Raw genomic sequence first — 14199 nt, forward strand, 5'->3', positions numbered from 1 at the left:
GAATTTTAGCCAAAATTTAGTAGTAATTCTCAAGAGTTTAAATTTTGTTTCAATCCAAAAAATATATCTTCAACAAAAAAACTTATTCTATGTGAATAACTGTGAAATGTTATGGTATTTTAGACCTATTTTTAAGTTCGTCACAAAATGGATAACAAGCCTCATAGAATAAATACCACGTTGATTTTGTAGTGTCAAGTTAGATAAAAAAAATGTTGTAAGTTTGGATATGATAATTTACTCGCCACGAGAAATAATAAATAAAACATAGTAAAAATTATGATATTTTAGACCCATTTTAAAGTTTGCAGAAAATACTAAATTTTGGCCAAAATTAATAATGTTGGGACCAATTTCTCATTATACATTAATAATTTTTTCTTTCGACCTCTTTTATTTTATCAATCATGCATTAAAACTTGTGCTCTTTCAAAAGTTCATATTTTTGGCTGATGTCAAATTATTACACGTCAAATATAAATAATAAAGAAATTATTTATTAAAATCAGCATATATATATTAATTAAACAATTTTAGAAGTCTAATTAAAATCATACATTAACAATATATATTTAATAGTAGCATATATAATTCATTTCTTTAGTAAAAATTATTGGATCCAAATTCAATGACGTTATTTTCCACACTACAACAATTTTGTCGACTAATATAATGAAACACGGGGGTTTTATGTACTCATTTAATTACCTCGTATTATATTCCACATTTTTATAAACGAAAATTTCTTAACTAAATAAATAGTACAAACAAAAAAATATTTCGACATTTATTAATGAAATATTTAATCATTAAACGAAATAATAATTGCATTGTATTATAATTTTACATTGTTCCAGAAAAACTATAAATAGCACGCATAATTTGCATATACCTTTGCTCGATCTAGAAACTACAATGTCTAACAAGGTGTATTTTATAAAATTATTGTTGAATTATTTTTGTTTTCTTTTATTTGGTAGGGACTAAATAATCTTCCTTTTTTTTTAATTCACGTAACAGGTGCTTAAATTACGTGTGCCTTTGAGTGAAATGAAATCTCTATCTATGCTTTCAAAAGTAATTGGTAAGAAACCAATTTCAAAGTCTCCTGAGGAACTAAAACAAACAGCCATTGATATTGTAGAGAATTTTCCAGGTAATTAAATTATTAATCAGTTTCATTATTTATTACTTGTGATAAGCTTCATTATTAATTTTAATGATAGAGTGGTATTTCCCTAATCATTAGATTGTTACTTGTTGTTCGACTTTTATTTAGGTTGTCTATTAAATCACCTGTCTTATCCCACCATTTAAGAATGAACAGGTAGTGTATTTAAGAATTAAATCATAGAGCTTGTAAAATTTGTAATTTTCTAAATCGTTTGATTTTCAACATAATATGTTAAGAGTTATGACTAAGTTAGGATTGTTATCTCTCATTCTAAGGGTGATACATAAATATGGTTATGGTAGGTAGTGTATTTAAAATCGGTTGTTTGGTCATCACATATTTTATCGTAAAATAGATGGATGAATGATTGTAAAAATGTAAACTTTGAAATTTACAATTCAGATTTTGGAAAATATGGAATGACCATAATTTGACAATCTTTTGTGATTTACAGGGTTTGTATCGATAAAGTCTGGAAAAATATCCGAGGATAAATATGGGGAGTTATTTGTGATCCTGGAGATCACTGGAGACTTTGAATTTGATCCTGTTAATCTTGGGATTGACATTAGAAGACAAGTGAGCCATGCCCATATAGTTGCATGGCGGAAGGGATCACCTCATACATAGCATAATACATTTTATAATACACTACTAAATATTTGACAAGTGTATCCCATTTTATGGTAAAAAGTTATTTCTAAAAATTATTTCCTTAACTTTCTCACTACTATATTCATGCACTTTTACTTATTACATTAATCAAAGAAGTTACGTATGTTGTTAAAAATATTTAATAAGTCAAATTTTATTTACTTCAAAATATTTATATAAAAAAGATTAAATTTTTATGTATTCCAAAAAAATTAAAAATTTTCCTTTTTATTTCTTTTTTAATTTTATTGAGATTATTTAATTGTTAATATATGTAAAAGATGTTAATTTTATAAAGAAAATGTAATTAACTAGAATTTGACCAAATTTCATGTTTTATACGACTATTATCAAAATATAAAATAATATACATACAAAATATAGTACTCCATAAAAGTAATTTTGAATATTTAATTAATTAAAAAAAGTTTGACATGATTAGTTGATTCTATTATAACGAGACCAAGTTTTACAAAAACATAGTCAACTAATTAATTATGTCAACTTTTTTTTAACTTATTAAAATTTTGCAATAGTTTTTATAGAATATATATAATAAAATTTTATATTATTTTATATTGAGATAGAAGCTATATAAAAAACATAGTATATTTGATCAAGCTTTATTTATTACAATTTTATATAAGAGCTACGGACGTTCTTTAGTGATATTAAAAGTAAATCATCATAATAAAAAAAAGAAATAAAAAGGGAAATTTTTTACATTTTTGGAATTCGTAAAAATTACACTTTTTTTATATAGATCTTTAAAAAAGGTAAAATTTGACCTGCGATATTTTTTAACAAGAGTTTAACAAATTTATTTTAATTAGATATAGTAGTGAGAAAGTTTAAAGGAAATAATTTTTAGAAATAATTTTTTTACTATAAAATGGTATACACTTGTCAAAGATTTAGTAGTGTATTATAAAATGTATTATGCTATGTATGAGGTGATCCCTTCCGGTTACATGGGGAGATTAGACCTCTCATATATTTATGAATATCTATTACTACTTTCAAGTGTGTTATGGAGTATATATATATACACGTGATTAGAGTATTAACAATAATCTATTTTACATGGACTTGGATTTTTTTTTAATGTTCAATATGTTTGGGTTATTTTATTCACCAGAAAAATGTTTCTTCGTTTCATTTATGATGATTAATAATAGAGAATAAAATCTCCAATCTTGGATATTCAACATGGAATGTGGATCATAATATGGAAAGTGGGATCATATATTAATGTAGACATTTATAGTCTCTTTTATCACATAATTTAAGTTTTCAAATATAAATGTTTTAGAATAAAGACTAGTGGTATAGTTTAAACATCATAAAAAATATTCACTTCAAACACGATTTGATATATAAATTTGTGCCATTTAAACACCCTATAAAGATTCCTCTTATACATACAACGCTGATTAAAATTTTTGATTATTTTAAACTTCTGGCAATACCGATATCAAATGATAGAAAAATTCCAAACAACTAAATATCGACATTTTAAAATGTATTGATCGACATTCAAAAATCATACTAAAAGATTTACTTTCACCCGTTATTGTACTTATAGTAAAACTGCAAATTTGATTATTCGAGCTTTTGGTGACGCCGACATCAACATCGTAAAATACCCAACACCTATTAAAGTGGTTTAGCCCCCAAGTATTATAGTAAATAAACTATTTTTACTTGGGTGATCCAAACAATAATACATTTGAACCTAGAAATGTAGCTCAAAGTTTGACCTAATATTAGGTGATTTAATGGTCAATAATTGACCAAAAACATGGAAAGTTATTATTAATTTATTTCATGTCATTTTATAAATTTGGATATGATGTTATTGTTAGACCGTTTTAGGATATCATTTATTGAAATGACCTAAAAATAAACTACCAGTGACCTAAAAATACTCTCCATATAATTTTATTCTATGTTTTTGCATTTATATCTAGTTCTGGAGTGATCAAAACCCCTTGCCACACTTGAGAGATTTGAACTGTGGTCACCATGAAGCCACATTTGAGCCTTAAGGAGTAATTTTTTTAGTTAAAATCAAACCTTAATGTTCATATGATTTATATTAGCTTTAAATTGTTTTTTTTATGAAACAAGCTCTAACTGGGTTTGAATTTTTTACTAAAAATTTCTGGAATGCATTAAGGTTATGCTGAATTATGAAGTGCTAACTTTTTCTCACTGAAAATCTCCCATTTCATAAAATTGAACAAGAAATTAAATTTTAATTTTCCAATAAATGTTAGTACAATCCATAAATATGAGTACATCTGCAATCGGTACCTCTGCACATATTTAATGCAATTTGACATAAATAAATATCCATCTCTTTGTCTACTTTATGGGTACATATATATATGGAATTGGTAAAGCTAAAGCTACAAATACAGCCTTAATTGTAATTAATATATTAATAAGGACTTTCATCAAATACGCCATTACCCATATTATTGTTATATTAGCCATTATTATTACTATATAAAAACGTAGGTAAACTCTACGAAATTACCTTTTCGCCGAATTATTAAATATCTCTAACCACTTGCTGTACTAGTTCCACTTTGTCTAAATCGATTCCAACCTTTCATTATATAATTAATATACATTTTTTCTGTCTTCGAATATGGTATATATATGGCTACAGCCTACATGAGTAACCAATAGTATCTGTCGATAATTTAGGAGTTTCTGTTGATGATTAAATAAGAGAACATAGATGTATTGTAGTCTTCGTCACGATACTATATTACTATTTTAGGTAATTGGATCTGAAAATCGTGTGCTTGTTAAGTTGTCATGTGGCAGCATTATGCTGAATCAATTAAAAATGCAGAGGGGGTAAAATAGGAAATCTTTAATTTTTACATTACCAGATTGTAATGTTATTAATTGAATATTGCAGTCTTACCACAACAATATTGCAGTTTATCACGACTGCAATCCGTGTTATGTTCACGAAATTTCATCCTAGACGTCCATAAATGAGATCTAACAGACTATATTTGTGGTATGGTATTACCCTTTTTATGGTGGCACCATAGTACTCCCCTACCAGAACAACTACAATTAGAATAAAGATAAATATATAATAAATACATGTACATAATATCCTCAAAATTTATATTTAAATGAATTATACTTTAAATTAGTTTGTTTTTAGTTATGCTATAATAATGCGAAAGAAGTGCTATGAAAATTTTATAACAAATTTTCACATAATTTTGAACTTAATTCAAAATAATTATAAAATATTTCATGGAGTAGTTAATTACTTTTTTCTTAAATTTATAGATATTTAATTTTAAAATTTTATATTTTCCTCAATTGTAATTAGAGAAGGATTAGCATATAATTTATATTTATAAATTAATTTTTAATATAAAATATTTAAAATGTTCAATTATGCATGCATTAAAATTAATGCATTTATGTACATTTATCACTACCCCTACAATATTTTATTCACATGGATTAATTCAAAGCACGCCTCTTGTAATTAAATTAGATAATAGAGTACTAGCTGATAATAAACAATAATGGGATTTATTATAGAGGCACAATTCGAAATAATTAAAATGGTAAGTAGAAATTAATTGTTAGAAACCAACTTAGTTTTGATAAAATATACTAGTACATTTTTAGACAAAAATGTCTTGCTCAAATACATGATCGATCGATCATTTATCATTTTACGGTGTATTAATTTTTTGGCAATCGCTACAATACATCCTTCCCTCAAATGAGAGGAAAAGACTGCATAGATTTGGTGGATCCAGTAGCAAATATGGTGGCATATCTAGTTAAGATCGGTTTAGCCAGGGTCACAATGAAAGCAATTCTAATTTCTAAGTACTAACACATGTGGGAAATTGTTTGAAGGCACCCAAGTTGTATGAAATACTTACTAGAAGATGATAATATGATGAATGAAATAAGTGAAATTATGGCTGAAATTCTGTGATTGAGTTATTAGTATTGTGATAATTTGAAATAGGAAAAAAGTGGAATTGAAGAGGTGCCCATGGTTCAGGAACTGGCGGTTCCGGTTCGAAACCACCGGTTCCGGTTCTGGAAATTGTTGAACCGGAACCGAACTGCGAGGGTGTTTCGCGGTTCCGGTTTCGGTTTCGGTTCGGAGCCGGCGGTTTTCCGACGGTTTTTTGCGGTTTTTCACGGTTTCGAACCGCCGTTTTTTTGCGGTTTCGGCTTGGTTTCATGGTTTTCCGGAGATTTTTCGCGGTTCCGATTCCAAAACTGCCGGTTTCGATTTCGGTTCGGAACCGGCGGTTTTCCGACGGTTTTTTGCGGTTTTTCACGGGTCCGAACCGCCGTTTTTTTTGCGGTTTCGGCTTGGTTTCATGGTTTTCCGGAGATTTTTCGCGGTTCCGATTCCAAAACTGCCGGTTTCGATTTCGGTTCGGAACCGGCGGTTTTCCGACGGTTTTTTGCGGTTTTTCACGGTTCCGAACCGCCGTTTTTTTGCCGTTCCGGCTTGGTTTCATGGTTTTCCGGCGGTTTTTCGCGGTTCCGGTTTGGAACCGCTCGGAACCGGCGGTTCCGGCACGGTTTCGGTTCAAAAATCGACGGTTTCGGTTCGGGTAAATTCTCAAAGTTTTGGAACCGTAAACAACGGTTACGGTTTCGGTTTTAACTGTTGGTTCGGTAAACCTTGGGCAGGTCTAGAATTGATTGCTAAAAGAATTAGCAATGAGTAGTGAATAGCTTGGATTGAGAGGTGTGGGGGGGCGTTGGGTTCGGCTAGTAAAACAGGTGTAGGTGAAAAAATAATTGCAGCCCACCCGCCAATAATAAATCCATTTTGACAATCCACCAATTATATTGACACGTATGCTACCTAAATATGGTCTTAATATTACTATAACGCCAAGATGAAAATGCTCCCCCTTTTTAGAGACTACTACTATATATATATAGAGAGAGAGAGAGATGTGATGCTATGCATAATGTGAAACGTTGGCTTTGCATTATTCTTTTCTTGAAAACATTTGATATTTAGCTGAATTGTGGTGGCCATGATTTGATGCTGTTTTGTGAGAGCCGAGTCTGAGAATCAAGCATGGATGTTCAGTATCATGAGGTTGCTCAATTCTTCTCTCTCTTCCTCTTTTGTTTTTTTGTTTTTCTTCTTTTTTGTGATATTTGGAGTGATGATACATGGCACTTCTCCTGTTCTTGGATTTGTGAAATTAGTATTAAGTTGAATGTTATGATATTTCCCCCTTTCTTTTAGGAGTATGTAAAGAACTCCAGAGGTGTGCAGCTTTTCACTTGCAGATGGCTGCCTTTGTCTTCTCCTAAAGCTCTGGTTTTTCTCTGCCATGGTCTCTCTCTCTCTCTCTCTATGTGTGTGTGTGTGTCACGTGTTTGGTGTAAAGTTTGGAAACTTTATTTGGGTTTGCTTGTTGTAAAAATTAAATGGCATTCATGAGTGCTGTTGCAGGTTATGGCATGGAGTGTAGTAATTTCATGAAAGGTAAGCCCCATACTATATAGCAACTTCATTATTTATTTCTTATTTTACTATTTCAGACAATAATAGCATCTGCATTTCAGACATTTCAGTTTTTTACCCTTGCTCATATCTAAGATATATCACTGTAATAAAATTGGATCTTTAGTCATGATTTCCACTACTAACCGACACCAACCTTCAATAATGATCACCTGTGCTTTTTCAATAGTGTTACTATTATTTTCCCTTAATTGTGTGATTTCTTGCTCACAACTATTTCCTAAGTGCATAAGGAAACATGAAATTAAGTTATGTGATCAGAGTTTGAAAATGAGTTTGGTGGCTTACTTTGGTTGATTAGGTTAGCTAGCAGTTATATGTAAGCATCAAATGTCACTTATTCACACCTTAAATTCTAACATACATTAAAAAATGGAATTTTGAACTATGAACCAACTAATGTTTATAAGCATATAAAAACATTCAACAAGGGATATACTACACTATTAAAACTTCAAATTCTGATACTGTTCAACTCAAATTTGATGATTTAGGTGTAGGGGAGAAGCTTGCGAGGCATGGATATGCCGTGTTTGGAATTGACTACGAGGGCCATGGCCGGTCAATGGGCGCTCGCTGCTACATCAAGAGGTTTGACAACATTGTACATGATTGTAGCAACCATTTCAAGTCAATATGTGGTAAGTTACCAAACTCTCCCACCTTAATTTTTTTATAATCATAACTACAGCTATTTTAATTGAGTGAATGGAGGAAATGCCAGTTGTTTTTTTTTTGATAAAAATCCTAATCAATTCTAGTAGTAGTTAAGCGTTTACCAAGGCCATTTTCTTGGAATCTTGTTTTTCAGCACAGGAAGAGTATAGGGAGCATAGAAGATTCTTATACGGGGAGTCGATGGGCGGGGCAGTGGCGCTGCTGACTCACAAGAAGGATCCTAGTTTCTGGCACGGCGCTGTTCTTGTTGCTCCTATGTGTAAGGTCATATCCACCACAGCTTGCTTCCTCTGTTTTAGGCCTATTGATTTGCACTAGGTTTGTGGTCTCATCCGTGTAGCTCGTTTTTCGCCTCTTTAGATCTCGGAGAAGGTGAAGCCACACCCTATAGTTATCAGTATGCTAACCCAAGTTGAAGATGTGATACCTAAGTGGAAGATAGTCCCAACCAAAGATGTGATCAATGCAGCCTTCAAGGACCCTACAAAGCGCGAAGAGGTCAGTTGAAGAAATCTCGTTGTTGTTGCTGGTGCTGCTGTTGCATTTTATCTATTTTCGTCGTGCTGCTGCAGATTCGTTGCAACAAGCTGATATATCAGCAGAAGCCTAGGCTGAAGACCGCGTTGGAAATGCTCCGGACTAGCATGGATCTTGAAGATAGCTTGAATGAGGTATATACATATAATGTATGATCAATTTTATGAAATTCAAGAAAAATGATGGATATGTTACATTGTGTTGTGTTAGGTGACACTGCCGTTTTTCGTGCTGCACGGGGAGGCGGACACGGTGACTGACCCGGAGGTGAGCCGGGCGCTGTACCAGCGGGCCAGCAGCGCGGACAAGACCATGAAGCTTTACCCGGGGATGTGGCACGGCCTCACAGCAGGGGAGCCGGACGACAACATTGAGGTGGTTTTCTCGGACATCATATCATGGCTCGATAGGCACGTTGATGCGCCCCTTGTGCCCCCGAGCGCCAAGGCTGTGGTGGCGGTCACGGTGCAGAAGAAGCCGCCTAAAGCGCGGTCGCGGATGAGGTATCTATGTGGCTTGAAGGGCCGGAGTTTGTGCCACCATTCATCCACCTAGTTTCTTGTACTAGGGGAGAATCCAGAGATCAATGTGTATTTTGTTTCGGATCTACAAGTACTTGATAGAAATCCATGAGTTCTATCCTAAAACCAATTGGTGATAGGAGGAGGGCCCATGAGACTTATATACTAGTTTCAGTTTTCTCTTGACACCGATGTGGGATATGTAATATGTTATATTTTTAGTTTCAATTGCCAACAGTACTAAATTATTATGATTAATATCTTAATTTCTGTAGTTAATGCATTAAATGGTGGAGTCCATGATGCGCTACACCATAATTTGCTATTTTGAAAATGAGAACATTAAGTGAACCAGCAAAACTATCCGTCTATCATGATGTATGATTCAGTTAGTCGGACTAGTTTAACTACGGGTACTCTGGTAGTCGGTAGATCATAAGAATATACTCTCTACGAGTCTCTGTCCCATAATAATATGTATTTTTGGTTGAGTACGAATTTTAATGAATAATTGAAAAAGTAAGAGAGAGGTAAAAAAAAATATATTAAAGTATTGTTAGTAGATAATTGATATCACCTCATTAGGAAGAAAAGAGTTTCCAAAATAAAAAATGCATATTATTGTAGAACATAGGTCCTGAAACATAATAGTAACATGAAATGCAACAAATTTAAAATTTACAGATAAGGTGAAACACCATAGAGATAGTGGAGCTTCCTACCACGAAACTTTTCAAAAATTTATTTTTTTCTTACGAACTTTGAACTTGCCATACAATATCACAAACACGAACTTAAATAGTTGTTGAATTTTTTTCACCAGCAACAAAATCAAAGTAAATTATGAATAACCATCTGTCTTTTAGAGATTTTGTAATCACATCATTATTATTTCCTAGTGGTAACCATAAATTATGTGATGTAATAACAATGAAATGTAGATGGATTTTGTTGCTCGTGGGAAAAATTCAATAACTATGTAATTTCGTAATATTATATGTCAAGTTTAACGTTTGTAGAAAAAACAATTTTTGGAAAGTTTCGTAATACTATTACTAGTATCCAATATAGTAAAAAGTACAACCAATGACATTTTCTAATGCTATTAAGGACGCTAATTTTTGTATCTATTATACAACCAACGCTTCATGAATTGTGTTTATTGTTGTTGTCGCAACCAAAATTAAGAGACACAAATTGAAGCGTCTTAAAAAAACAAAAGAATAAGATAATTTGTCGTCAACTTATGAGCATTTTCTTTTGCATCCTAAAGTATAATTTTTTAAAAAAAAATTTAAACGCAAGTAATTTTTTCTAAACTTTTGTTTTCTTAAAAGATACTTCCTCCGTCCCAAGATATTAGACCCACTTCTTTTAGGTACGGGAATTTAGGAGGTGTTATTTAGTGGTGTAAGTGGAGTTGGTAGTAGAGTAAATTTTTACCATAAATAGAAATAGGTCAAATATGTTGGGACACCCAAAAGTGGTATATGAGTCTAATATTTTGGGACAGGGGGAGTAAATATTTTATAGTTATCCTAGTAGGTTTGTGTTTAAATGACAACACAATTTAAGATGACACCGTACCACCAAGGACAACCGTTAGATTTAGGAGCAGATTCAACCTTAGCCTGAAATTGCTTGCCTGTGTATCGTAGATTGCTTGATTATCATTGATTTCGTATCGCAGATTGCTTGAAACCATATGCCGAGTTGTTTGCCTATGTATCGCAAATTGCTTACCTAAATTGTCATTTTAACTATAGTGTCACCATAGTGCTTTGGTTTCGTATCTCATATTGCTTGGAATCATATACCGAATTGCTTGCCTATGTATCACATAATGCTTGCATATGTATTGCAGATTGCATGTTATTTGTTGTCATGTTGTCATTTTAAGAGTGATGTCACTCTAACGCACCCCAATCCCAACGAACAAATCAATTACTCATGTTTGTAACTTAAGAGTCAATGTCGATCAAATTAACAAAATCATCATTGATATATAGCTACTAAATTTATTTTTTTTAAATAAAAAATACTAATATTACATTCTTCCCAGCTAAAATGACACAGTACTTAGTCGGCATGAGAATTTAGGCATAGTTGGTTAATGTGATTAATTGAAGAAAGAAAGAGCGGATGCAAGTATTAAATGGAAACAGAAAAAGAGTTGAATATTTAATTGAAGAGAAAAAAAATATAGTTGTATTAATTGGAGAAAAAAAGTTGCTAAAAATAAAATGTGTCATCTTGATCAATACAAACTAAAAAGAAAAGTGTGTCATCTTAATTGAAACGGATGAATTAAAAACCTAAATTGACCGTTTACTGAGTCTGGTCCGATTTTAAAATACTAAAACAATTGCTTTCGTAAATTTATAAAAACTATTTTTTTTAATATTTTAGGTCCGTCCAAAATGGGGCAATTTCAATCTATAGCCTAGCCCATAAAAAACTGTGGCCAATTCTACAATTCACTTCGGTTCAAAACATGTTGCTTGAGCAGTTTCCAACCATTTATATTAAATTTAAATATATTTTTAGCACTAAATATAATTTTACTTTAAATGTTCAATACCCACTTATTTTTTGTACATTTTTAATTATACCTACAAATTTATTTAAGTTACACATTAATCCAATAATTTTTTATCAATAATGTTAACTGAATAAAATAAAATAAAATATTCTTAATAATATATATATGTATTATTCAAAACTATTACACTAACTTGAAAATTAAAATAAACTTGACAACTGACATGCTTTGATAAAATTGAATATAAATCGAAGCATATTTTAAAAATGTCACAATATATAAAAATATATTGCTCAAAATATCAAAATATATTGCTCAAAATTTAGTTGTTTATCATTGCTCTTTTAAAAATATCACAATATATAAAAACATACCACAGTATGTATATAAAATAGCAAAAAGTCAAGATTCGAAATTTTGTGTGTGTTCCCTCTAGAATATATAATACACTATGAAAAATCAAAACAATTACGTAAACCACTTTGACATCCAGAAAATAAAATAATATAGAATGTATGAAAAATTAAAGCGTAGTAGTATATCTGTAACGGGCTAGCTTGGATCTTTGAAGATAGCTTGAATGAGGTATCCATCTGTCTGTATGATCAATTTCATGACATTAAAAATCAGATTATTTTACTATTTTGGATTATTCATTAAAATTAAACTAATTTTAAATATGAAAAATTTAAATAAATATTCACCCTATATATATCATTCTAAATGTGAACCCCACAATCAACTAATATTACTTCCACCGTTTTTTAACTTCCTCTTTCTTATTTTACCAATTGCGCATTAAAATATACTACCTCTGTCCCTCAAAATTTGTCCCAGTTTGACCGGGCACGAGTTTTAAGAAATGTAATGAAAAGTGAGTTGAAAAAATTAGTGGAATGTGAGTCCTACTTTTATATTAATTTTATAATAAAATGTGAGTCCTACTTTTATACTAATTTTATAATAAAATATGAGTAATGAATGAGTATGTGGAACATTAGTTCATTTTCTAAAATAGTAAAAGTGAAATGAGACAAATTTTGGAAGACGGACGAAAATAGAAAAGTGGGACAAATTTTCAGGGGCGGAGGTAGTATGTCATTTATAACTTTATCTATTTTTTTTGCATGGAGTTAGTATTAAAATTATAATATATATATTATGAAAAACATTAAAAAAAATAGTGAATGGTATAAAAAAAGACGCTTTAAAAACACACGTCCAGAATTTTTTTTTTCGATAAACACGTCCTGACATAATAACATGAAATGCAACAAATCTAAAAGTTTACAAATAAAGTCAAATGTATAAACAATTCTTTTATCAAATTATCAATAATAACATTTTGAAAGTTACAAACTCAAAAGATTATATTCAATAATGAGTAATGTTGCAGTAGAATTCTTTTTACTCCTATTTGTAATGTCATTCAAATAGATTTATTCATTTAAAAGTAAAAGCAAATAATCTAGCCTAGTTTGACCGATTACTCATTCTCCCGAAACAGATGATTCCTCCGATTTTTGGACAACTGATATTGAAAATTAATTTTAAATACTTTTAATGGGTTGTGTCCAACTTAATTGAGGTACTTTTCAATAAATGGCCTCGTCCATAAAAATCGAGTCGGGTCGGGCTATGCCGGGCGAATAAATCAACATGAAAAGAAAAGTAAATAGAGATAATATTGACTTAGTTGTAAACTTGTAATCAAAATGCTAACTATTTTAACATGATAACTTTAATAACTCATCAATTCTGTATATTAAAATATAAAAAAATAAAATAAGTATGTCAATTATGGATTTTGTATTGATGTTTTTATATTTATTTAAGTGTTAATTAACACAAAAACATACTCATATCACTGTGTTAAATTTGAATTTGACGATTTATCACATTAAACTAATTATCATCCTAACACGAATTACATGGACTTGAAAATATCTGTGGCCAATACTGCAATTTCACTCGCTTAGAAACATGCTGCTTAGCCAAATCATGCTATAATTAACTTTTTTCTTAATTGTTGCTGCAATCCACATCTCTAATTTATTATTTCCTTTTTTCCTTTTTCAAAAAGGAAATAGTCCAACAATATTTAACCCCATTTGCCTAACCTGATGGTGATTAATTTCCTTCAAATTAAATTCTAGCAACAAATTACTTGTGGTCCCGCGAGACTGCAGGGGTGGCCGGTGTGAATGTGTGATGCCAAGAGCATCCACGGTAGGTGGACATTTTTTAGTGGACAACTTTTTTTTTTTTTCCATAGCCCAATTTTATTTGTCCACAGCCACAAAAAAAGTGTCCGCATCAATAGTGGACACTTTTTGGTGGACAAATTTCACTTTATTTTATTTGTTGTATATTTTAATTCAATTACAATTAAAATTATCGGACTATAAATAATTAGAGAAAAACGGCTAGTGCAATAAAATTAAAATTGAAAACTAAATTTTCGTCGGATTAAAGTGAGGGGAAAATTACAACGAAAATTTGATCTACGGAAAATCACACATGTTCT

The 14199-nt window shown here is 30.9% G+C and overlaps 1 protein-coding gene across 1 annotated transcript; it reads left to right on the plus strand.

The window, feature by feature from the left end:
- Nucleotides 1-6796: 6796 nt before the first annotated feature.
- LOC125212271 (caffeoylshikimate esterase-like) lies at nt 6797-9322 on the plus strand. The gene is made up of 8 exons (XM_048112385.1): nt 6797-6959; nt 7113-7203; nt 7323-7355; nt 7889-8035; nt 8206-8336; nt 8433-8570; nt 8645-8743; nt 8820-9322. The coding sequence occupies exons 1-8, from the start codon at nt 6939-6941 to the stop codon at nt 9162-9164; spliced, it is 1005 nt and encodes a 334-aa protein (XP_047968342.1). The 5' UTR covers nt 6797-6938; the 3' UTR covers nt 9165-9322.
- The last annotated feature ends 4877 nt before the right edge of the window (nt 9323-14199 follow it).

Source organism: Salvia hispanica, chromosome 3 (assembly GCF_023119035.1).
Source record: "Salvia hispanica cultivar TCC Black 2014 chromosome 3, UniMelb_Shisp_WGS_1.0, whole genome shotgun sequence".
Lineage (NCBI taxonomy): Eukaryota > Viridiplantae > Streptophyta > Magnoliopsida > Lamiales > Lamiaceae > Salvia > Salvia hispanica.